Source organism: Podarcis melisellensis (assembly GCF_964234715.1).
Source record: "Podarcis melisellensis genome assembly, chromosome: 8".
Classification (NCBI taxonomy): domain Eukaryota; kingdom Metazoa; phylum Chordata; class Lepidosauria; order Squamata; family Lacertidae; genus Podarcis; species Podarcis melisellensis.
The window spans coordinates 66803333-66826568 of record NC_138540.1 but is presented as its reverse complement, the minus strand read 5'-3'; the positions used below and the strand labels follow the sequence as shown (position 1 = coordinate 66826568).

The window sequence follows — 23236 nt, the reverse complement described above, 5'->3', positions numbered from 1 at the left end:
AGCCAACAAGGAGTTGGGGGAAAAATGTGACTTATGGATTTTAAGAATTCCAGGCAGACAACAAGGATTGGTGGTCAGGGGGAAACTAAACCGGGGACGGGGGGGGGGGGGAGAAATAGAATCCAAAGGCTTGTCAACTTTTTTCTGGATTGGCTTTTTTGTTTATCTACTATATTTCTTTATTTCTTATTTTCTTATATTTCTACTGTGTGGGGTGTCATTATCATAAAAAAAAAGGGAAATTGTGGAACGGAAAGGGGGCGGGCCCTGTGGAGAGAACTTTTGTCTGTTATTAAGTGTATTGATGAGGATTGTATAAACTTAAATCTAAACTTGACTAATGGTTTAAACAAACTAAGTTTTAATTTGAACTGAGAGCTTGTGGAACCAACAATATGATAGGGGAATATGGTAGGGGTGGGGGAAGGAGGGAGTCCCAGAAAGTGGGTATATGAAAATCAGGCTTTGAATGTATTTTAATCTTTTCTTTCTGTATTTCTGAAAATCTTAATAAATATTATTATAAAAAAAAAAAGGAGGCCCATATTCCCTTCACAGAGCTACAATTCCCATAGCTCACTGTGAAGTTGATTGGGAATTGTAGCCTTGACTGTTTAAAGTGGTATCACATTGATTTAAATGCCATATTATATAGAATGATGAGCCCTTTCTAGCATAACAGCTTCTTGTTTCTAAATCACATGGCAAGATCCAGGCCTTGTCTAAGCTGGTTCTTTCTTGGTTGTCTGAACACAAAAATGCTGAGCTGCTGCCTTTCATCTCTTACTTAAGTGCCTATCAAGATGTGAAATGTTACTTTAAAGTGTTTGAATTCTTAAAAAAAATATTTGCAAAGGTAACAAAAACAAGAAAAGAAATGTGTTTGAGTTGCAGCAATCCCATAATACATACAAACATATCCAGTTAAGGAGCTGGGACTGAACAACTTGCAAGGTGTCTGCAGACAAACACTGGCTCCCTTGGCCAATAGAAAAAGATGAGCACTGCAACCCCAGAGTCATCTGCGACTGGACCTAACAGTCAGGGGTACCTTTACCTTTTTATCCAGTTAAGATTTAAGGTAACATCCACCTATGCCACTTTAAAACAGCCATAGCTCTGCCGCCCCCCCAATAATCCTGTGAACTGTCATTTGTTAAGGGTGCTGCAAGTTGTTAGTAATAATAATAATAATAAAAAATTTTATTTATATCCCGCCCTCCCCAGCCAAAGCCGGGCTCAGGGCGGCTAACAACAATAGAAACAATCAAACAATCAGATAATCGCACATTCTAAAAATATTTCATTATAAAATCAATTAAAATCAAATTAATGGCAACTGATTAAGCAAGATTCTATGCAGGTTGCCAGAGGAGGGAGTCAGGCTGCGCCCTGACCAAAGGCCTGGTGGAACAACTCTGTCTTGCAGGCCCTGCGGAAGGATGTCAAGTCCCGCAGGGCCCTAGTCTCTTGTGACAGAGCGTTCCACCAGATTGGAGCCGCAGCCGAGAAGGCCCTGGCTCTAGTTGAGGCCAGCCTAACCTCTCTGAGGCCTGGGACCTTAAGGATGTTATTATTTGCAGACCGTAGTAGACCTCTGTTCCCCTCACAGGGCTACAATCAGGGGTGCCTAGTGACAGTGCCCCCCCCAATCACTTTACCACACACCTGTGTGCCAGAAGGATGGGAAACTTCTGCATTTGATCTCACTTCAACAGCAGCGGTTTGTCACCATGCAAATAAACTATATATCATAAACCCCATCGTAGGATAGACTTCAGTGTATACAGCCTATTAATCACTCCTGAGTTTTTATGAAAGGAAACTTGATGAGCCATTGTGGCATAGTGGTTAGAGTGCAGGACTAGGACCAGGGAGACCAGGGTTCAAATCCCCCACTTGGCTATTGTTATAAGAAAAAACTGCTCCTTTTCCCTTATGGGGTACCCAAGAGCCCATATAAAGTCCTTTTGTAGGTTTAAGGCAGGATTTGTGAGCGAAGAGCGAAGAGACAAAGGGGAGGGTTTTCCCATTTCTTCCCTCCTTGCAGAGAAACATTTGAGGTCAATTTGGGAGAGACAAAATGTTTCAGGACTTTTTTCCTGTACTGTTTCAGACATGCAGTTTATATATTTGTTTGCTTGGCACATTTATTTTATATCTTAGACGTTATAATTCTCGTAACACCATGAAAACAACTTGCATACAAAAATGTCTTATATTGGGGTGGGGTGTGTGGACTGCTTGCAATGTGTGTATCAGTCACAATTGTATATACAAACATGTATATCAGGCTAAAATGCTGACACGTTTTCATGGGGATTTAAAATAAATAAATAAATATATTGCTGAAGAAATGTGGCAAGTTGGATTTAGGATTGGAAAGACAAGAAACTGCAATAACTGCTCATGCTGCCATTTAAAAGATATCTTGAGTTTAATGAGCAAAACGGATGCCTGGTGTGATTTTATTACTTTAAAAGAAGAAAATAGCTTAAGGCTTAAGAGTGGTTCGGAGAGGCTTACAAATCATCAAGCGATCAATAAATGAGAGTCTCTGACCTCAGGTTTGCAATTTAAAAAAAGACGCAGCACTGAAGGAAAATGGTTTAGGAGAAAAGAGAGGGTGGCAGCAAAGCAAAGTTATCAGTTGCAAGTTGTTCTAATGAACAGCTAGAGTGGAGCAATTCAGGGAAGGAGGCACAAAAGGTGCTAGACTCTTAGCTGTGCCCATAAGGTGGCCCTGCTGCATCCCTTTCCCTCCTTCCTCTGCTGCATCCTGATGGAATGGCTGCTGCCAGGTTTTGGCTGAATATGATTCAGATGGATTGGGGAGGACAAGCTGAGACCTGCTGCAAGCTGCACACTCCTGAAGGGAGTGGGGAGAAGATCAAGGGAGAGAAGGGCTGGATCTCTTTTGCAGGTGGCTGGGGATGAAGCTTGCAAAACAGCCCGACAGCTGCCAATCTGCCTGTGGGGCACTTGTTAACACAGGGTGGGGGGGGAGGGAAATGGGGAATTCCTTCTTCCTGTCCCAGAGGAATGAGTCCCTCAGGGTGGAAAGCAGGCTGAGCTGGGCTGGTTCAGAGTTGAATGTTGATTTTCTGGGAAGAGCGCTAGGCAAATCCTGGACTGGATCTCTGGGCTGGAGTAGAGACCAGTTTCCTTGTTCCTTGCGTGCCAAGGCACTTCTCCATCCTCAAAACAGTGCCTGCCTTTCTTGGAGACGAGGTACATCCCATTCCACAAGCCAAGCTGTTTACTCAAAATACCATTATGCAAAGTAAGGCATTTATGACCACAAACTATTTGCAGAAACGTTTGCATGCCTTTATTGTAGATGGAAGTGTTTGGAATGTGTTGGGTTGTGTGTGGATATGGTGGCCTATGAGTTGCAGGGGCAAGGAGAAAAGCAGTTGAAGGAGCTGGGTGTGTTTAGTCCACAGTGTCTTTTAACAGAGGGGTTGGGAGCCTCTGGCCTGGGGGCTGAAAGTGGCCCTCTAGGACTGTCTATCTGGCCCTCAGGACCCTCTCCAGCCCCTACTGGCCCTACTCTGTGCCCTCCTTGAGTTCTTTTGCCTGGCTGACCTGTGATAATGCCTATGGCTTGGCTGAGTTGCGCTTACAGAAACTCCTGGCTCTTGCCCACCTTGGATGTCACCTGCAGTGCATAGGTAAGAGTCCCACCCATTGCTCTGCCCACTTTTGTCTCTGCCCCTTCTGCTTTTCCTCTGGACCCACCAACCACTGGAATGTTGCCCCCAAAAAGTTACGTATTAGAGATGTAGCCCTCAGGCTGAAGAAAAGTTCAGATGGAACATGCAGAAGCCAAAAAACAACAACAACAGAAGGTTTCTCCTGATCTGTTGTCATTTGATGCTCTCTCTGCCACTGGCACATGGTGATAACCTGAAGGAGCAGAAATAATTTTGAAAGCTGCTTTATAAAAATGGAATAAACGTGTCTGCTCCACCCCTTACTCATCAAGCACTATACCTGAGCAGCCAGGTGCAACCAGGCTGTCTCCTGAACCACCAGGTATTGCCCTTTGCCCTCTGGTATTAGGTGCCACAGCTCTCCAGTCAACCCTCTCTCTGTTTGAGAGAGCTTTGGCAGAAGTTTTGGGGAAGGGAAAAACAACCAAGACTGGCTTCTTTTTTTTGTCAAGTAAGCCGGTTGCCTCATTCTGGAGATAATGATATTTCTGGCTGTTTCTTATGCAACCTTCCTCCATCCAGTTGCCCAAGAATGCACCATATCTTTCCCAACACAAGCTTCAGAGGGAAGCTAGAAACTAGATTGCTGACTGTCCGAGAGGAGGTGGATGGGGGCCAGGGGAGGTGACGTAGTCTTAGATAAAATGTGGTTGATATAACCCAGGGCCAGGGGTGTGGAACCTCAGGGCTGTGTGGCCCTTGGAAAACTTCCCCAATCACATTCTCTTCTCCACTGGCCACACCCCTCAGTATAGCCTACAGGGCAAAGGAAACATTCACATTTATTGCTCCGCCCACTTTTGCATGTGGCCCTCAAAAGATTGTACAGAAGGGAATGTGGCCCTCATGCTGAAAAAGTTTTCCCATCTCTGTAAATAACCTATAGTAATGAAACAGCGCTGCCTGTTTATACTCCGTTCCTGTGATTCAGTAAGCAATATTGCACACCCCTGAAATCTCTTGCCACCCATTGCAAACAATGAGTACTGTCCTGACCCAAGACATTTTTTCTGCACCAAATTCCCCGCTCCTGGCAAGGGGTCGGGGGCTGTCCATTACCCCTTGCTCTGAAAAAAAAATCCCAGATCACCACAACCTTCCCACTTCTACACTACAGATTATAGGACTGGGCCTATGCTACAAATGATCAGAATCTCTGTATCTTGGCATTCTTGACCAAAGTGATTTTGAAATGGGCAGGTTTAGTAATTAACAGAGCCCCCCCCCCCCGCTACATGGCCCTTAATAGGAAACACCTGCCGCAATGTCTTTGTGATCACCTGCATAATTGCTAAGCAGTGAGGCAAAAGTTGGAACATGGACAAACCTTTTTGTTTGGTGCCTGAACGCTCTTTAAATAACAAGCAATGTTTAACCGTGTCTTGGGCTTGAACCTGAACTGGAGAAATGTTGTGGGAAGGGAGCAGCAGACTGGAAGCTGTGAGCTGAGCCAGTGTCTGTGTGTGTGTGTCTGTGTGTGTGTGTGTGTGGAGGGAGAGGCTGTGTTTGTGCAGGGTGTGATTCCTTGCACAGAGTAAACTTCAGGTGGCTGTAAAAAAAGGAAAAGGAAAAGCCCATTGAAATCTCTCCAGCATGCAGGTGTGTGTGTTTGCAAGTAGGAATTCCCCAGAGTTCCATCCTGGACTTGGGCAAGGGCTAGGCTGAAAATGAAGGGAGTGCATGTGTCTGCGAGGGACTGAAGTGGTAGCAGTCTGGCAAAGCTTGCCCAGCTTTCCTGGGGAACCACAGACCCAGGAGCTGAATGTGGCCCTCCAGAAACTCTCCATCTGGCCCCTGGAACTTTCTCCAAGCCGCACCTCTCCCTGGCCCTCTTGCTTGTCTGGAAAGAGGGGGGCGGCTAGCCCATTGTACAAAGGTAAAAGTTGCATTAGTTGCCCCACCCACTTTTGCCTCTGGCCACATGTGCCTCCCAAAAGGTTGCTCAGGAAAGAATGCAGATCTTGGGGTATAAAGTTGGGCATCCAGACCTACTCTAGGCTTAGGAATCACTTATAACACCCCAAATATGGAAAGAAATTGAATGTGACCCTAAAAGTAATCCTACTTTCATAACATCTGAGCTGAGGGTCACCCAATAAAGCTGAATGGTGGGAGATTCAGGACAGGCAGAGAGAAGCCTTTTTTCACACAGCCCTCGGGATGGTCTCAATTTTGTTTCTCCGCTTTCCAGTCTTAAATTAAGTTATCCACATGCTGCAGAAATTTGCATAATAATATACATATATATTTAATCCCTCCTGAAAATTAACCAGCATTTTAGTGCGGATTTTTGGCTTTGGGAAGGTGGTTCAAGGGCTCTGAGATGCTGCCAGAGCCATCACAGCTTTTGCACAGATGTGGTGGGAATAAATAAACCGAGAATGGGTTTCCTCCGCTCTCCATTTGTTTATTTATTTCCCACCCAGCCATGCAAAGTTGTGGCTGTGTAAGTAAGTACCTACAACACCCAGGATCAAAAGCAACATGACTCTGAATGGCAGATACTGGGCAGCCATTGCCTCATATAATCTACTTGTGGGCTTCCCATGTCCATCAGCTAATGTAGGGATGTTGGACTAAATGGGTGTTTGGCCTGATCCAGCAGCGCTCTTCTTTTAGTGTTTTAAACTAATCTGGGTGTTCACATTATCTGCTATAGATAAAGGCACAAACCACATCACATCCTGTGATCTGTCAAACTGGGTTTCCTGCTTTGCTCCCTGTTTTGCGGGTTGGGGGTAGCAGAAGGTGTTTGTTGTACAAATGTTTGCATCCCACTGAAAAGGCACAACCTCCCTGTAATTGTTCTGGATGGCAGGATTATCGTCTCATCTACATGTTTGAGTGCTGAATCGTCACCAGCGTACTTCTTCCTTTCTCTTTCTTTTTTTGAATATTCGAATATTTTTGAAGTAATTGCTGAATGCTTGATATCTGTATTGAACATGGGATTTCAGTACTGGATAACATTCAGTTCAGAAGTGGTGGTCAGGGCAAGTGAAGAGGCGATGTTAACATGACTTGAGTAAAAATGCCTCTTCCAGATTATTGAGACATGAACTTTTGTCGCTTAGGGGCTGTTTCATCAGATACAGGAAGTGGACCAAGAAAGTGGCAGGTTGAGGCATCCTGCACAATAGCACGCTGAGAAAGCAAGAACCCAAGGCAACAGGAATGTGAAACCCACATCCGCATTGTTGTAGCATTTTCTTTTGGTTTTTGCATTTTTCTTGATCTTTAGCTTCTCAGCCTCTAAAATGCACCTTTTACCTTTGGATTGGTATAGGCTAAGAGGGGTACACATCTGGAATACATATCTATAGATCCTGTCCAAGGTATTTTGGTGCCCAAGGCAGATTTATTTCCCCTAGTATAGTGCATTCTTATTGTTCATTTTCACTAATAGGTATTTGTATGCGCAGTTTACTTTAGTATATGTATTTTGTACACATTACCGGAGTACAAAATTTGGAGAAGTGCGAATTACAAAGTGTTTCCCTGCAAATTGTACTGGAAAGTGCAAACTAGCTAGGTTTGATAACTGAATTGAATAGATTACTTAACATTTAGGGGAGGAATTCAAAATAGTGTATGAGATTTTTTTTTTTAATCCTAAAACATCATAAAATTACAACAAAATGCAAATCCATAGAACGACTATTTAGAGTGGTATGTTACAGCTTTAAATGTAAAGCACAGGCAAGGCCTTAGTTCAGTCTGCTTGAATTGCACCCCTTGAGTTGCACAGAAGCTGTTGCAAAGTGTCCTGCTTTAGGGCACTCCATCTGCATTTTTCTTCCACTGCGTTTCTCTTCCATCTTCAGGATACAGCACAGATGCACTGCAAGTGTGCCTTGTTTCTACTCTAGCTGTGTCTCTTTCTCCGTAAACACAGATGGGGTTGGATAACTTGTTGTAGAACCCCTGCTGTATCTAATTGTTCCATGTCCACAGTTTGGCCTTCCTATGAAAAACTATAATCCAGAAGCATTGTTACTTAGATGCTTCCCATCCTGTGGCTGTAGAAGCATTTCCCGCCAGTGTACAGCTGAACTCCTGAAGCAGTTTCTTGAAGAGATGCTTTGGGCTGCAGTTGCTACCATCCTTGACCCATGACCGTAATGATAGGAGGGCGTTGGACAAGGGGGTGTTTAAAAATAAGGACAAGGAATCCGTGTCAACAGATTTCTTCTCAGAAATCACCTGGGGAGACATTCTCCACAAAAGCAGTACTTGGTAATAGGAAACAAACCCTTTAGTTTAGGTACATCTGTACAGCACAGATGTAGAACGGTCTTGTTCGTCATTCCCTCTTCCCTCAGGGAACTCTGGGAACTGTAGTTTTGTGGGGGGAGGGCTAGGGATCTCAGATAGCTGTCTCAGAGGCCCAGCCGACTACAGTGCCCAAGGTTCTTTGGAACAATTCATGGCAGTTCAACTGATTTTTAAATTAACATCAATGTGTTCCGCTTGAGAATGAGCTTCTGGCATTAAAATTGTGTCTTTCCTGCCTTTCTCTTTCAGCTGGTTGTGGCCTTGTCTCTCAAAATGGTCGATCAGGACGGAGTGTAGTCTCCCATGGAGCATCACCTAGAAGGCTTCTTGAGAGCCTATGGCAAAGAGTGGGATAATAATACTGGCCTGTTGGCTGGACCTCCCGTTTCCATGTCGCAGGATGATGTACTGACAAGCCAAACCAGAAGGGCCTTTCAGAAGAGCAGCGTTTAGACCCTGGTGAAGTTGGCTTGCGACTCTCACACGGAGTACTTCCCTCCCCCCCGCCCCCCATGGATCAAGACATTGGCATGGACTCCTTGCTGGACCTCAGCTTTCTGACTGAGGAGGAGCAGAACGCCATTGCGGAAGTGCTGCGGAGAGACTCGCAGCTGCGGATGTCGGAGGAAGGACGCATCAGGTGAGAAGCAGCTTGGTGGTGGTAGCTCCAACATGTATGGACACAGAGGCTTCCTTATACCAGGATCAGCTGATGGAGTCTGGTCCATTAGGGCACTGCCCCACCAAGCTGTCTTGGTCACTGAAAAGGAAACACAGTAGTACTTCGGGTTACATACGCTTCAGGTTACATACGCTTCAGGTTACAGACTCTGCTAACCCAGAAATAGTACCTCAGGTTAAGAACTTTGCTTCAGGATGAGAACAGAAATCGGGCTCCGGCGGCGCAGCAGCAGCGGGAGGCCCCATTAGCTAAAGTGGTGCTTCAGGTTAAGAACGGACCTCTGGAATGAATTAAGTACTTAACCCGAGGTTCCACTGTAAATGCCATAGGCAGAGGAGATTCCCATAATCACTAATTTATTCAGCTGAGTAAAACAGAGCAGGCGAGCCACACTCACCAGCGTGATGGTGAAGCCGCCGCAAATAGCCTTTGTTCATACTTTTTATAGGCACCCCCGCTGCCTTTCCCCCTTTCGAGTTTCTTTGCACTGATCGAAACAGGACACCCTGCCTGGAGACCTTGAAGGGGAGAGTGGCCTAGCAGAGGGAGGTTTTCCTGAAAATCGCCCAGCAACGTTATCTGGTCTTCACATATTTGTGGCTCACCCTCCTAAATTCTAAAGCAGGCAGTTTTTCACAGAAGCAAAATGGCGTTTGTTAGGCTAACCAAGAAACAGGACAAGGACAGGGCTCTGTGGCTCTTCCTGAGACCCCAGACACTAACCCCAGTCTTCCCTCAGCAAGCCTCCACCTGCCTTGCTTTCATTTCCAGGTTTGTGGCACTGACAGTCTCAATGATACCCTTGAAGAACTCAGCAGGGAGGAGGCTGGGGACAAAACTAGACTTAGTGGGCTCTGCTAAAAAGTGAAAGATATACAGCTGAGGAGAAAATAACAGGCTGAGAACCTCTCCCTCTCTTTCTCTCATTATGGCAACTGGCTGAAAAGCAATACAAAACAAACTGGCTAGGCTGGTTTATTTTGTATTCTGCCGCTCTCCCCTCCCCCCCCCCCCAGTCCTAACCTGAGTTCTGTTAACAAAGGAGCACACTTTCTTTAGCTGGAATGGAGCAAATCATAGCTATAATTCACCTGAGTCAGTAAAAATTCTGGGAGGGGCCCCGGCTCAGTGGCAGAGCATTTGTTTTACATGTACAACGTCCCAGGTTCAACCCCCAGCTTCTCCAAGTAGGGCTGGGAGGGAACCCTTGCCTGAAACCCCAGAGATCTGCTGCCAGCCAGTGCAAACAGTACTGAACTATAGAGCCCAATGGTCTGGTTTGGTTATACCTCCTTTGATTCTGTCTATATAGGAAGGAATTGTTGGGGGCAGGTGGAGGATGAAATTTTTCAGTCCCTGGATTCTCTCTTTGTGGGCATTTGGGATGGAATTTATGAGGCACCTTTGGAAGGATTTCCTAGCTCAGCTGCCAGAGTGGAAATGGTTTTCAGAAATGGTTCTGAGCTGAAATGGTTCTGAAATGTGGTGCCCAGTGATGGCGAGTTGCAGCTGTTGTGCAGTTTTTGGCAATTGCTGAAGATGTGCCTTTTCACCCTGGCCTCAGACACCTGCGATGTATGTTTTCAGGCCTCACCCTGTTCCTGCGACTGCAATTGGCTTTAGTTGTTTTTAATGCTGAATTTAAAATTGTTGTAAACTGCCCTGGGAACAGCTGGTAAAGGGCATGTCGTAAATTTTATTTTTATTATTTCATATGAGTGGAAGCCTGCAACAAAATGTTGCAGCATGAAATGCTTCAGTTCAGAATTCTAGCCAGCCTGCCATGCCTTCTTCCAGGGTGCTACCATTCTGTCACCCCACTCCACAATTTTTCACTTCCTGCCCCCAAAAGTCAGTCAGCATTCCATGGCCCAGATGGCAGGGCATGGGGAGCTTTGACCCTCTATATATTTGAACTACAGCGCTCATCATTCCTGGCTATTAGCAGTGCTGGCTGAGGCTGACGGGAAATGGAGTCTATCAGCACCTGGGGGTGGGACACAGGTTCTGCATCTCTGGGATATAGGATAGGGTTACTTATTCTTAGACGGTCGGCACAATATTACATATGTGAATTCAGAAGTAATTCCCATTGAGTTCAGTGAGGGTTACTCCCTGGTAAATGTGCCTAGGAGATTGCAGCCTGAGATTCTGCTCTAGAGAAGCAATCCTCACCTGCTCGCTTGTCTTTCTTCCCTCAAGCAAACTGCGTGAGTCCGTCTCGGATCCCAGCTGGTTGAAGATCCTGTCAGGGGACTGGTTCTGCGATGTCCGTTCAAAGCGGCACCGGCACAATCATTTTGGTGCAGACATTGTCCGGGCTTCCATCCGTCGCAAGAAGAAGCCCAAAGGTAAGGGAGAGAGAAGACCTTCTTCCTGGCTGCCATCCCTGCAGTGCTAAAGCGCTGATCTCTCTCCTCACACTTCTAAACCAGGGGCAAAAGGGATGTGGATGTATTTAAGTCCACAAGTGGGATGGGAGAGTCTGTGGTCCTTCAGGTGTTGTAGAACAGGTGTGCAGACCTGTGGGCTGAATGTGGCCCTCTGGACCTCTCAATCTGGCCCTCAGACGTTTCTCCAGTCACATACCATCTTCCCGAGTCACTCCTCTCACTTGCTCTGCATTGCAATCTCCTTGAGAGTTTTTGCCTGGCTAGAATGTGCCCTTGAACAATTAATAATCATAATAATATATGTATTACCCACCCTTCACCCTAAGGTCCTAGGGCATGTTACAACATTAAAACACAATATTAAAGACAGTTTAGAATACACACACAAAGATATGTACAAGGCGTGACTGGAAAGTTCAGTGAATGGCCGCAGAAATCGTACAGTGAGAAATATTTGAACATACAATTGGCATCAGAAACCCAGGAAATGCTCACAATTGTGTACTGAGATGAAACTGTAACTCGAAAGACAGTGTATGAGTGGTTTAAGCGTTTCCGTGAAGGGCGGCAAACCATCGAAAATGACCTTCAGTCTGGCAGACCCTCAACAAGCAGAATGGCGAAAAATGTCGACAGAGTTCATGAGTTATTGATGCGGGATCAGCGTTTGTCCGTCTGAATGATGGTGAAAGAATTGCATATTCCACGTGAAATCGTTACTGAGGTCACTGAGTTGTCCCACCCTCCATATTCTCCCGATCTGGCCCCACCAGATTTCTTTCTTTCCCCAAAACTGAAATCTGCACTGAAAGGGCACAGATTTTCCAACATTTCACACATCCAAGCTGCTGTGAGGAGGGAACTGAAAGCAGTATGAAAAGAGAATTTCTCCAGAAGTTTCCAACAGTTCTACGAACATTGTCAATGGTGCATTGTATCAGAGGGGGGCTACTTTGAAGGCCTGTAAGGTATGTATGTTCAAATATTTCTCACTGTCCGGTTTCTGTGACCATTCACTGAACTTTCCAGTCACACCTTGTATATGTGTGTGTCTGTATGTAGATGCACACACACAAACATACACACACAAACATCTGTCTCCTCTTGCTTGCTTGGATGGAGGATAGAGATGGGTGTGTGTTGAAACTAACCTGCCATACAAGGGTAAAATGTATATTTATTGTCCTGCCTGTTTTTGCCCCTGGCCCTGCCCACCAGTTGCATGTGCCCCCCCCGAAGGGAATGCAGCCCTCAGGGGAAAGACTCTTCCTCATCACAAGAACATGAGAAGCGTGTGCTGGATCAGGCCAATAGCCCATCTGGTCCAGAATCCTCTAACTCCCAATGGCCACCCAGATGCCTGTGGGAAGCCTGCAAGCAGGACCTGAGCACAGGAGCACTTCCCCCCTCCCCATATGGCTTCCAACAAGCGACATACGGAGAGACGCAGCTTTTACTTGTCACAAAGCAGGTGAACAGGACCCAAAGCAACGAGCCAGCTTAGGAGACCTGGAGGTGATAAGTGAACCCCCAGCGGAGGAGGAGAACGCGGCGGATGCAGTGGATGGGTGAGAAGCATGGGCAGTTTGGGTGTGTGGACGGGGGGGGGGGGGACCTTGCCTTTTCATTAGGGAATGTTGGCTTCTCCAGGAGAGAGGGTCCAATGTCTAAAAGGAGCGTCTCCACCCCCATCATTATACCCGGACACTGAGGTCCAGCGCCAAGGGCCTTCTGGTGGTTCCCTCACTGCAAGAAGCTACCCCTTCTTGGTAGTGGCACCTGCCCTGTGGAACACCCTCCCACCAGATTTCAAAGAGAACAACACCTACCAGACTTGTAGACGATATCTGAAGACAGCCCTGTCTAGGGAAGCTTTTAATGTTTGAGGCATTACTGTATTTTAATATCGTCTTGGAAGCCGCCCAGAGTGGCTGGGGAAACTGCCGGGCTACCAGTCATGTCTGGGGCTTAGAGGGGGGGAAAATCAAATCCTTGGTATTAAATAATGAAAGCAGCTTTGTTTAAGGTGGATTGCAGCTTAGGGGTGATTTTTAGTCAAGATCGCAGCTGGGGAAGAAGGGTTATACTTTATGGAATTCACTGGAACTCAGTTCTGGCCCCTCTCAGCTGGGCGGCATAGCCATTCTAAGAGAACAAGGGAGGTGTTCATGGTAATTTTTGTCACCTCTTTTTCTAGAAAAAAAATAGCACTGGTTATACCATCCCTCCCTATTGGTTGTGGTCCTGATGAAAATTGGAGGGGCTTTTGCACCTAGGGTTACCCTTTTAAAAGATCCTGATGTGTCTGATAGCCAAGCAGTTAGCATAGCGTACCATTTAACCCTAAATAACCAAGATGGATAAAGAAGATAAATATTTTTTAAAGGAGGCAGTGTTTTAGCACAGGACTGGGGAACATCTGGCCCTCCAGATGTTGGTGGATTACAGTTCCCATCACTCCTGATTTTTGGCCCTGCTGGCTGGGGATGATGTCAGAGGGGGCACATTATCTGGACGGGCCAACATCTCCATGATTTAACACAAGAGTTCCAAAACTGTGGTGTGTGGACCACCAGTGCTCTGTGAGCTTCATTCAGGTGGTCCATGGCATGTCTGTGGATTTGAGATTGAAGACAGGATTTGGCACCTGCATCTCATCAAAGGTTCATCTTGATTTTTAAATCTATTCATGTTGCTTCTTTTAGTTCTTAAATTGTGTTTTATGTTTTACAGTATGCATTCTGTGGAATTTGAACTGTAACACAATAACATGCAGTATGTAAGGAATAAAGGAAGCAATAAAAATGCAGTCGGAAATCATGCGGCATCTAGCACAGCACATCTACAACAGGCAGAAGAATCATTAAGACCCTAAATAATTTTCAAGTTGTCCATGGGGGCAGATGGGGGAATTTGGGAACCACTGGCTTAATAGAATCTTGTAGCTACAAAGATGAGGCTGCAATCCTAAACCAATCCTGAGCCTCAATACCTGCGAATAAGCCTCAATAGCTTCTGAGTAGGCATGTTTAGAATTGCATTGCTTAGCCAAGTTGCTGGGCAAGAGGAGAGGGCAGCAGTTTGCCTGTATGTAAGCAGGGGGCAGATTCCTGCAAAGAAATATGGAGTTTCGCAAACCAAAGACTGAGTACATGTCTTTATCTCCTTTCTGCACTAGCGGAATGTGTTTGTGATAAGGCTGTGGTCTAAGTTCATCAGAAAGTCAGTGAGCATTAGCTGAGATTGGCGTTGGGTCTTAGAGGCTCACCAAAGATCTACATGACTTCCAAGTGAATTATCAGCATCCTCTTTTATGTGTAAATGTGTTTATATTTGAATGTATTTTTATTTGTGGTTAAGAATATTGGGAACTGTACTTTACCCCTCAAAGAGCTACAGTTTCCAGCAATGTTAACAAACTACAGATCCTAGGATTTTTCGGGTGTGTGCTTCAAACGTATGAGGTGGATGCAGAACTTGCTCCTTGGAGAAAAAAGAAAATAATTTTATGAACCAGAGAGCTTTCACCTAAAGAGGGAAAATCTCTCCATTTCTTCATAGGCTCCCAAGTGTGACAGATCCTCAGCCATCCATGTCGAAAGAGACTCAGGTGAGTTCACTTGGCTGGTGGGGTAAGCTTCACTGTGATAACAAAACCTATTTGACGGGGGGGGGATAGGAATATACAGTAGAAAGCTGCATTACACCACTGGCCCATCTAGTTCAGTACTGCCTGCACTGATTGGCAGCAGCTGCCCAGGTTTTCAGACCAAAAGGTTAGTACTGCTCAGAGTAGATCAATTGAAATTAATGGGCAAGATTAATTTAGGTCCACTAATCCCAATGGGTCTACTCTGATTTCAGTTTAGTTGGATATGACCCCACGAGTCTTTTCCAGCCCTACCTGCAGATGCTGGAGAATGAACCTGGGACCTTCTGCCCACAAGGCAACAAGCCTTCTCTTTGTCTCCCATTTATGGAAGGGCATCTAATATTCCAAGTGGGTTTTGATATTGGGGCTTGTGTTGTGTTTCAAAACAAAAGTCCTGGAGCAGCACCTAGCACATTTTGAACATAAGGAGAGTCATACTGGGTCGCACCAAAGACCTGTCTACTTTTCCACAGTGGCCAATAGTCCTCTCCCACCTGTGTTCCCCATCGACTGACATGATGTCTGGAGGCAGGAGATAACTAGCTTGTCTAGCAACTATTGATAGCCAGACCTTTAAAGCCTATTTGAAACACATTTTCTGCCCGCTGCCTCAGCAGGAATACAGCAGTACCTCGGGTTACAAACACCTCGGGTTACAGACTCCGCTAACCCAGAAGTAGTACCTCGGGTTAAGAACTTTGCTTCAGGATGAGAACAGAAATCATGCGGCGGCGGTGCGGTGGCAGCGTGAGAACCCGTTAGCTAAAGTGGTACCTCAGGTTAAGAACAGTTTCAGGTTAAGAACGGGCCACCGGAACAAATTAAGTATGTAACCAGAGGTACCACTGTACTGGAAATTGTAGTTTACTCTTCACAGTCCTGCAGTTCCCAGCACTCTTAACAGATTGTAGTTTGCGGGGGAAAATAAAACATGCTTTTGAACGTGTGTGTGCCGCCTGAGTCAGACGGATGGTCTGTTTGGCACAGCATGGTCTACTCTGACTGGTAGCCGGTCTCCCAAGTTCTGTTGTGGTCCCTGGCCTTTTGTCGTAGCATTTTAGCAAGAGATGACGAGTGCCAAACCCAGGGCTTCCTGCATGTAAGTGTGTCGCTGCCACTGAACTGCGGTCTCTGCTTTTGGTTAGACACAAGCTCAGCGGTTTCTGCTTGAGATAAAGGCCAACTTGAGCTTTCCAAATAGTAAATCTATCTTATCTGTCATGTGTGTGTGTGTGTGTGTGTGTTTGTGTGTGTGTGTTTGTGTGTGTGTGTGTAAATAATTATCTGTGGCCAGAGCCAGAGCCAAAAAAGGGGTGGGATCTGTTTTCCCTCCTTTTGCCACTGCTTCACTCTCTCTTTCTGCCCCTCCTTGCCTTTCAGGCTGCAGGGAGCAGGATGAGAGGGAAATGTATGACCTGATAGCTTGCAGAAGGCTTTTGAAGATGCCCTGCACATTTGTCAGGCTGAGGAATAAGACACGGTGGTACCCCCTGCCCAAATTTTCCCTTCTATGTCCAGAAGGCAGCTGAATCTTTGCCCATACCTTGGCCACATATTTAAAGCGCTCTTATTACCCATTAACAGTAATAGCTTCCCCCAAAGCATCCAGGGAGTTGCCGTTTGTTAAGGGTGCTGAGAGTTTTAGGAGACAACCCTATTCCCCTCACTGGGCTACAATACTCAGAGTCTCCTGGGAAGAGGGATTGCCTCTGGGAATTGTAGCTCTGAGAGGGGGATAGGGGTCTCCTAACAGCTTTCAGCCTCCTCAACAAAAAACCAAGGGTTAATAATAATGATAATAATAATAATAATAATATAAACCTTTATTGTCACTACACCATCTGTGTGCAGTGAAATTAAACGAGCCCCCCAAGGAGCTGTGTGCTTTAAATATATGGTGTGTTGTAACCAGGCTCTTAAATCTGATGTGCAATGAGGTCTCCAGGGTTTGTTTGGTTTGTAGGTGGGCAGCAGCATGGGGAGGGACGCTTGGGCAAAAATGCCTGTGCTCCTTCTCTGAGTCGGCTCGCTTCCTCTTGGCTGCCGTCATCACTGCCTCTTTTCTTGCCCTCTCTCTGTGTGTCCCACCCACGCAGCCGCCCAAAGGAAGAGCACAAGCACATGCGGGGTGGGTGGGGGGGTGGCATTCTTCCATCTCCGTGCTCTGTTCAGGCTATGAGAGGATTTCCAGGGATTGGCAAAGGGCTCCCCTGCGGGGGCTGGGCCCTGGTAGATGTCTGATGATGCCAGCTCATCCTGACCCTGCCAATAGGTCAGTGGGGAGCAGGCAACAGAATGACACCAGCTGTCGGTGCTCCTGAAAATGTCAAGGCACAGATTTGGCTCCCTGAATGAAACTTGGAAATGAACATGCTTTAAAAACAACAACAACAACCCAGTTCCTCATTTTGAGAACCAGGCTTCCTAAAACCTAAAGGGAGAAGGAGGCTGGTCTTTGTTTGCATTACTCTGAATGCAGAAGGCAGCAGGTTTTTGTTTTTTATGTTTTTCACCTACAGATTGGTTGCCTGGGAGGTCTGAGGTGCTTTCATTATCTGTGCTCCTTTGGCATGAGGGTCACAGATCTGGGTGGTAGTAATTGATGCTGTTTGCATATGCAGATAAGAATCCAAATACATTTCCTATTATCAGACTATTTGTAGTCATTGAACCCAGCTTGCGGCTTCTCTCTCTTTTTAGATGGCTGACTTGACTCTGCAAGATGTGATCCAGTCCCCAGAGCAGATGCCTGAAAACAAGCCAGGTAAAATAACAGCATCAACAACAGCATCACACACAGGGTGGTATTCAGTTACATTTTACTCAAGAGTAGAACCATTGAAATTCATGGGTCTAACTTTGCCATGTTCATTAATTATGGTGGGTCTACCCTGAGCAACACATAGTTGAATGCCACCCAGTGTGTGTGCATGCGTGAGACACTTAGTGTGTGCATACGTGAGAAAAAGCAGAGGTTAAGCAAACTGGACTATTATTGAGACAGTGATTTCCATAGTTCCAGGGCAGGTTGCAGCACACTTTAATTCAGTTCTGGCTCCCTTGGCGGCAGCTGAAAGGTGTGTGTGACATGCGGCACAGGGAAGCTGAGGTTCCCAAGCAATTTATTGTCTTGTACAGCATCATGGCTGGCTGAGCCATCCATCAGGAAGACCCTGGTTCGAATTTCACTACAGACTATTCATGGTGAAGTGGCTTGATAACGCCACAGCCTCTTAGCCTCAGTCCTTCATTAGTATTATGGGAGTTGCCTACCAGATAGCAAGAAGACGTGTTTCTGAAGCTCTTCGGAGGCTTGGAAGCACGATGCCCTGCTATGTAATTGTTCTACTTGAGTCTTGCACAGAACTGAGTTTCCCTCCCTCCCCTAATGTCCCTATCCTTTAATGCAGAGAGAAGCGACTCGTTTAGTAGCCTCAGCTCAGAGACTGGAGAAGAGGAGCAGCAGAACAGCAGCGTGCCAGCCATCATGGTCACCATGCAGGTATGAGGTGTTGCTAGGCAAGTGAATAACATCTTCCCTCTGGACCAGGGGTGGGCAACCCACAGCCCTCCAGGTGCTGTTAGACTACAGCTACCTTCAGCCTCATCCTGCAAAGCCGGTGGCCAGGAATGATGGGAGTTGTAGCCCAGCACTATCTAGGGAGCCACTGGCTGCCCACCCTTGATGTGAGCACTGTGTACTCTAAATAGAGGCCTGAGTAAACACAAGCCAAGTAAAAACTATTGTGTGTCCTAGTGCATGGGACTTGAGACTGGGTTAAGATTTATGTTCTGTCATGGAGAAATTGAGTGGCTGTTTTGTTTATGTTTATGTCATCATAGAATTATAGAGTTTTCTCTGCCCCAATTCCCGATCTGGAAAATTGGGTACTACCTGTCCATCATTTGCCCTTCACTGAAAGAGTTGAGGGTTGTTATTGTTGTTTTTTAAAAAATCACTCCTGTGGCACAGAAAGTTCAGCTCTGCCTGCATCATTGGTATTTGAGTAGCTCTCTTACTCAGTGGTGTCCTGCAGCTCAAAAGTCTAGAAATTGGCGTTATTAAAAGGTGCTACATTGTAGGAAGGCTGTGAGGATAAGCTCCCGTTTTCCTAATTGTTTTTCTAGAAGCATAGAGTTGGGAGGGACTCCAAGGGTCATCTAGTCCAACCCCCTGCAATGTGGGGCTCAAAGGCATGTCCTTGAGGTGAAGAGTCTCATGCTCTCCCAACTGATCTGTTACCTACCTTGTCTTTTACATCCTTAGAGCAACGAGAGTCTTGAAAATGGCCAGGAAAGCACTTTGGATACATCACCTCCAAAGAACAATGCAGTGGGTTCCCGGAATAAACTGATGAGCACCAGTTCCTCGTTTTCCAGTCTAAGCTCATCCACAGTATGTGACTGGGGAGGGGTGGGAGGAGCCGTGGCTCAGTGACGGGGGCAGCTTTTTAGCATGGGGAATGGAAGAGAAAATATATCGACTTTCACTTTGCAATCTGTCAGGGGGCTATCAGGAGAGCAGGTTCATCAACAGGTCAGAAGGGAGACTCAAAGTAAAGTCAGCTGTTTTATTCAGGAAATTAGTATACCACAGATATCACTCAGGCACAGCTACCCTCAGTGAAGACATTGCCAAGACTGGCTCTTGACACCTCCTCCTCCTTCTAAACCAGAGGTCGGCAACCTAAGGCCCATGGGCTGGAAGCGGCCCATGAGGGTCACTTAACCGACCCATGAACTGCCCCCGAAACGAGCCGCCTGCTCGGCGTGTCCCTGTGCACTGCGCTAAACCGGTGCAATGCGGCGCGGGGACTTTCTTCCGCGACTCTGGAAACAGCTTCTGCGCATGCCCAGACACCAGAAATTGCTTCTGCACAGGCATGATTTTTGGCGTCTGGGCATGCGCAGAAGCAATTTCCGGCGCCACGGACATGCGCAGAGGATCTCCGTGGGAGTGATCTGGCCCTATGCCTTGCCAAACCCTGCTCTAAACCTTTTCCAGATGTCTTCCAAGCAGACACAAATTCTGGAGGGTAGGAGCTCCCCCCACCCCACCCTGGGCTTTTCTTGCTTTCTGTTCAGCTATGTGTAAAGTTCTGTGTGACCTTGGAGTCAAGGAACAAGGGGAACTCAATGCAGAGGGACTGGGCAGCTGTGAAACTGTTGCCCCTCCTTGTCTTCTCCTTCAGATCCTGAACTCAAATTGTGTCCCTCTGCACCCTGTCCTTGGAGGGCTCCCTGCCTCTCGTTCTTCTTCTTCACTCAAGCCTCCTGTGCCTTCCACCTCCCAGCTTCCTCTCTCCTCTGATCTGTCTTCTGTGTCCCACCACCAGTCCCCTGGGTCTGAGCCTTTTTCCTCCATGGCTTCCCTAGGGGGTTTCTCAGCTGGAGCCTCCCACCACCCGTCATCATTCCCAGCCAGTTCCAGACAAACGTCCCCCCATTCGTTTTCCTCCCCACCAACCCCACAGTTCACACGATTGGGAAGTGTGCGCAAAAGTGCATAAATGAAAATGACACACACAAATACATTATATTAGGGGAAATTTCTTGGACGAACATGTATGCTAGGCATTTTTCACATGGACTTTAAAAAAAATGCAGACTGATGTGGAAATGGGGCGCACTGAATTTAAGATTGGAAAAATACAGAAACAGAGAAAAGCCAAGAGGTACTTCTGTCCAGGAGGACCCTCTCTTTTGGAAGTAAAAGCACAGATTAAAAAAAAAAAAGGTAGGGCAGTGATGGTAGAAGGAGACAAAACTATACAAAGAAAACCATAGAATCATAGAACTATAGAGTTGGAAGGGACCATAAGTGTCATCTAATCAAACCCCCTGCGATTCAGGAATCTTTTGCCCAGCATGGGGCTCAAACCCACGACCCAGAGATTAAGAGTCTCATGCTCTGCTGACTGAGCTATGCGCCTTTTTAAAGGGAGGTTGTCACCTGCCCTGGGGTAGGCATCCGATTGGTGAATAGAAAAAGTTTTATTTCAGAAATCCCTGTGGAAACCCTTGAAATTGCCATTAAGGCTACAGAAAATGAATTGGCTCCAAAGGCCCATCAGGCTTAGATGAATTGATTTCTAGTTTCAGAACTCAGATTTGCATTTCCCCTCTGCTCACACCAAGGATTTCCCCCCTTTTGTTTCTTAGCGAGTGGCAAAGTAATTTATTGCAACCATGAGCAGGATTCCTTTGCACAGGGTACACTTGGGAATAATGAGCACTTTTACATGTTCTCTTTCATCTTCGCCTGTGAAGGCTCATTATGGAGAGCTCTGGGTTCATCCCGGATCTCCTGTCCCTCATCCATGCTCTCTGTTTGGATCCTGCCTCTTTTGACTCTGATCCCGCCTGCTTTGTTGCAGATGAGTGGCAGCATGATGAGTGTGTTCAGTGACAACGACATTGGAAATGTGGACGTCCGCGGCTGCATCCAGTTCTCCCTGCAGTATGACTCCAGGAAGAAGGCGCTGCATATTCAAGTCATCCAGTGCCGAGACTTGGCTGAAGCCAAGAAGCAGCGATCAGATCCGTAGGTTTGGGGTTGGGGGGCTTAGAATTGTAGAGTTGGAAGGGACCCCAAGGGTCATCTAGTCCAACCCCCTAAAATGTAGGAATCACAGCTGAAACATCCATGACAGACCACCATCCAACCTCTGCTTGCTCTTAGCTGCACTTGTCAGCTTCCGTGCAACTCCCCTGATCTATCCAAGCAGCACAACTATTGCAGGTGGGTTTTTAGAGCAGGTGCAGGGAACACCAAACCCAGCGGACAAATGGGGCCCTCAAGCCCTTTCTGTTTGGCCCTCTCCCCAGACCACACCTCTCCCTGGCCCTGCTTTGCACCCCAAGAGTTTTTGCCTGGCTGGAATGTCTGATGACACCTCTTGCTTGTCTGGATGGAGCATGTGTGATTGCATGTAGAAATTAGCCTAGCTAGCACACCAAAGTAGCATTAACACTGCTGCTGCTCTTCCTTCTTCCTCCCAGGTACGTCAAGTCCTACCTCCTTCCTGACAAATCCAACCACAGTAAGAGAAAAACTGCTGTCAAGAAGAGGAGCCTAGATCCCATCTTCAACGAGACCCTTAAGGTGAGGGTTGTAGCTCCTAGTGGTGTGAGAACACTTTAAGGAGGATGTGGATGAATTCAGGCCTGTGCAGAGAGAGGGGCAGCCAGGTACACTTGCCCTGGGTCTTGGAGGGCTAAGCTGGCAGGGGGGCCTTGCCAGGGGCCTGCTGGACTTACATTGTCATGCCAAGAATGCCCTGTTTTTCCCAGCCGACGGGGGACTTCTGCCCTGGACCCCAGACAAGCTCTGCATGGGCCTGGAAAGGGTTCAGTGGACTGCAAGGAAGACAGTCAGTGGGGTATGGGAAAAGAGTCCTGTGAGGATGGGTTGAAGGAGCTGGGCATGTGTAGCCTAGAGAAGGGAGTGCTAGACAGGGACTAGGATACCACTCTTTAAATACCCAGACTACCCCCAGGCAAAAGAGGGCTTGGTTGCCCCAGGCGGCAGGACTATATCTTACGAACTTAACTTGCAGGAGGGTTGATTAGGCTCGTTCCCATTGTTTTGTTTCGTTCTCCCTTTTCTTGCTTCTCTCCTCTTCCTGCCCTCCTGCAACATTCCTGGCTTTGCAGTACAAGATTGAGAAAGCTGACCTGCAAGGCCGGATCCTGAACCTCTCTGTCTGGCATCACGATGCCTTGAGCCGAAACCTCTTCATGGGAGAAGTGGAGATTGCGTTGAATTCCTGGGACTGGAGCAACACGAGTCCTCAGTGGTACAACCTCCAGCCTAGGGTAAGTTTCCTCCATACAGAAATTGCAAAATGATATAAACAAGACCAATAAACAAGTAAACGATTCTGTTGTAAGACAAACAAGCAAAACTACAGCAACCAATGGCCCTGGCAACAGTTCCCTCACCCTATTTCACTGATGGCTGCTCACACATTTTCCCTATTGCCCGCTCCCTCATTTTTAGCTTACTAGGGTGCTGCTTTATACTGAGTCCAACCATGGCTCTATTCAGCTCAGCAGTGACTGGCAACAGCTCTCCAGTGTTTCAGGCCAGGGTCCTCTTCCAGCCCTCTCTGAGCCCTCTCTCAGAAGGTTGGGCCTGGAACCTTCTGTGTTCGGAGCAGTTGCTGTGCCACTGAGCTATGACTGTGCCCATTTGGACAGCTCTTTTGCTAGCAGAGTGACTGGAAGAAAGCAGACAGAGTTCAGGGAGAAAAGAAACTGGTCACATTTTACCACTAGCAAGCTGAACAGAAAATGGGGCTTGTCTTTCCTAGGTCAGGGGGGAAACTCCTCTGAACAACCTTTCCTCCCATCTCCTCCAACTTTCAGGTCTCAATCAACTTCTGGCTTCAAATTCTTCTTCTTCTTCATTGGCAGCTAACTCCCAGACTGGCTCGAACTTGCAGCCAATCAGAGTCTGTGGTCATCCAGACCAATTACAGAATCATCCTTGTGTCATCTCTACTTTGTGCTTCCA

At 46.7% G+C, this 23236-nt stretch overlaps 1 protein-coding gene across 3 annotated transcripts in view; it reads left to right on the top strand.

Moving 5' to 3' along the window:
* SYTL1 (synaptotagmin like 1) overlaps positions 1-23236 on the top strand; it is a 33555-nt gene that overhangs the window by 4021 nt on the left and 6298 nt on the right. For 2 of the 3 annotated variants that reach the window (XM_081920689.1, XM_081920690.1), the window contains 10 exons: positions 8241-8631; positions 10876-11024; positions 12535-12634; positions 14628-14676; positions 17419-17482; positions 18129-18220; positions 18986-19114; positions 21096-21262; positions 21721-21823; positions 22375-22536. In XM_081920689.1, the coding sequence (XP_081776815.1) occupies positions 8504-8631; positions 10876-11024; positions 12535-12634; positions 14628-14676; positions 17419-17482; positions 18129-18220; positions 18986-19114; positions 21096-21262; positions 21721-21823; positions 22375-22536 (1143 nt within the window). In that variant the 5' untranslated portion in view covers positions 8241-8503. The remainder of the gene's footprint in view (positions 1-8240; positions 8632-10875; positions 11025-12534; positions 12635-14627; positions 14677-17418; positions 17483-18128; positions 18221-18985; positions 19115-21095; positions 21263-21720; positions 21824-22374; positions 22537-23236) is intronic. The other variant, XM_081920691.1, reaches the window with a different exon arrangement.